We start from the raw sequence: 1,658 nt of genomic DNA on the forward strand, positions 1-1,658 counted from the left end.
AGATTCACCAATCATTATTTGATTAATGAGATTAACTACTATCCACGGATGTGGAAAAAAAATATTGTTAATTCATTTATAAAAAATACTTATTTAATTTCTTTTAATAAAAAGAGTACTATTATATGGTGACATTCATCATAGGTACTCACTCCAATATAAATTTCTATATATTAGAAAGAGAGAGTTTCAACATGTCGGTGACATTAGATGAAAGTTTAAGGGTATAGTAGTATTTTCCTAGATCAATTTATTTCAAAGGAATTGTGTTTTCTGCTTTATTCTTTAGACCACATCAACAGGTCTACCATCATTTTCTGTTAAATTACAATTAATGCCATCCATGAAATAATAATAAAATAATCAAAAAGTCGATAGACTCCTTACGCTTAAGAAATAATTTATTGTGATTGAAAAAATCCTCCTCTACTATATTATAATTTTAGATAATTGAGATGTATTAATTAGAATATCAATAGTATATAGAATTTATAAAAATAAATTATGCATAATTTTATCCTAATATTTTGTATATAAATATAATGTTGGGTCCGTGCTAACACAGGCCATTTTTACTAGTAATACTTAAAATCAATAGTATCAAAAATATTTAAACATTATTTCAAAGAAATAAATCTTAAATTTTTAAAACGTATTTTTTTTTTAAAAAAAAAAGAGAAGATGAAAAATAATTAATCATTAAATGTGAAAATATAATAATTAAATTAAGAAAAATAGTTATTTCTAAAAATAAACTGTAATTTAGTAGTTAATCTCATGAATTGCGCTAAGGCTATTAACTATTAAGTATCTTTAATTTCTCAGGGATATCCCAAAATAAAGGCATATAATATAATAATATGGATTAGAAGCAAAAGTTTGCAATATATCATTTATCAGAAGTAATAACAAAAACAATAACATATTTATTGCATACAAAGAAGTAATCAATCAACATCACTAAAGAAACTTTATTATACAAGATCATATAAATTATTATAACTAGATGTATAAAAATCAATTTCCCAAAATCAGCTGTGTTGTAGCCTATAAGTTGGAACAGCCATTAAATGATTTGCCCTGCCTGTAACTATACCAAATTGCTCAGTCATGTCCAAATCCTTAGGCTGCATCTCATTTGGGAGTTCCCAATCAAAGCAATGAACCAATTGTGCCACCACAAGACGAACAATAATTAATGCCAATTGCATCCCGAGGCAACTTCTTCTACCAGAACCAAATGGTAAAAGTTGATAATCACGTCCACGAATATCTACGTTACTTTCAAGAAATCTCTCTGGCAAAAACTTATCAGCATCGGTCCAAAAATTAGGATCCCTATGAATAGTGTATGCATTGACAATAACTTGTGATCCTTTTTTGATATAGAAATCATCTACCATACAATCTTCCATGGCTTCATGAAGTAGTAATGGGGCAGCAGCATGTAGCCTAAATGACTCTTTAAATACCATGTTTAAGTATTTTAAGTTTTCTAAGTCTGATTCTTGTACCATTCTGTTTAGGCCTACTACTTCTTCTAATTCTTTTTGGAGTTTCTTCATTATGTCTGGATTTCTTAGAAGCTCTGACAGCATCCATTCAATTGAACTTGATGATGTATCTATTGATGCCACAAGCATGTCCTGAATTTAAAT

The 1,658-nt window shown here is 27.9% G+C and overlaps 1 protein-coding gene across 1 annotated transcript in view; it reads right to left on the bottom strand.

Moving 5' to 3' along the window:
- Positions 1-906: 906 nt before the first annotated feature.
- LOC125855725 (cytochrome P450 71AU50-like) overlaps positions 907-1,658 on the bottom strand; it is a 2,037-nt gene continuing 1,285 nt past the window's right edge. The window contains exon 2 of the mRNA XM_049535455.1: positions 907-1,646. Within this exon, the coding sequence (XP_049391412.1) occupies positions 1,032-1,646 (615 nt within the window). The 3' untranslated portion in view covers positions 907-1,031. The remainder of the gene's footprint in view (positions 1,647-1,658) is intronic.

The sequence above is a fragment of the Solanum stenotomum genome, chromosome 2 (genome assembly GCF_019186545.1).
Source record: "Solanum stenotomum isolate F172 chromosome 2, ASM1918654v1, whole genome shotgun sequence".
NCBI classification, from domain to species: Eukaryota; Viridiplantae; Streptophyta; class Magnoliopsida; order Solanales; family Solanaceae; genus Solanum; species Solanum stenotomum.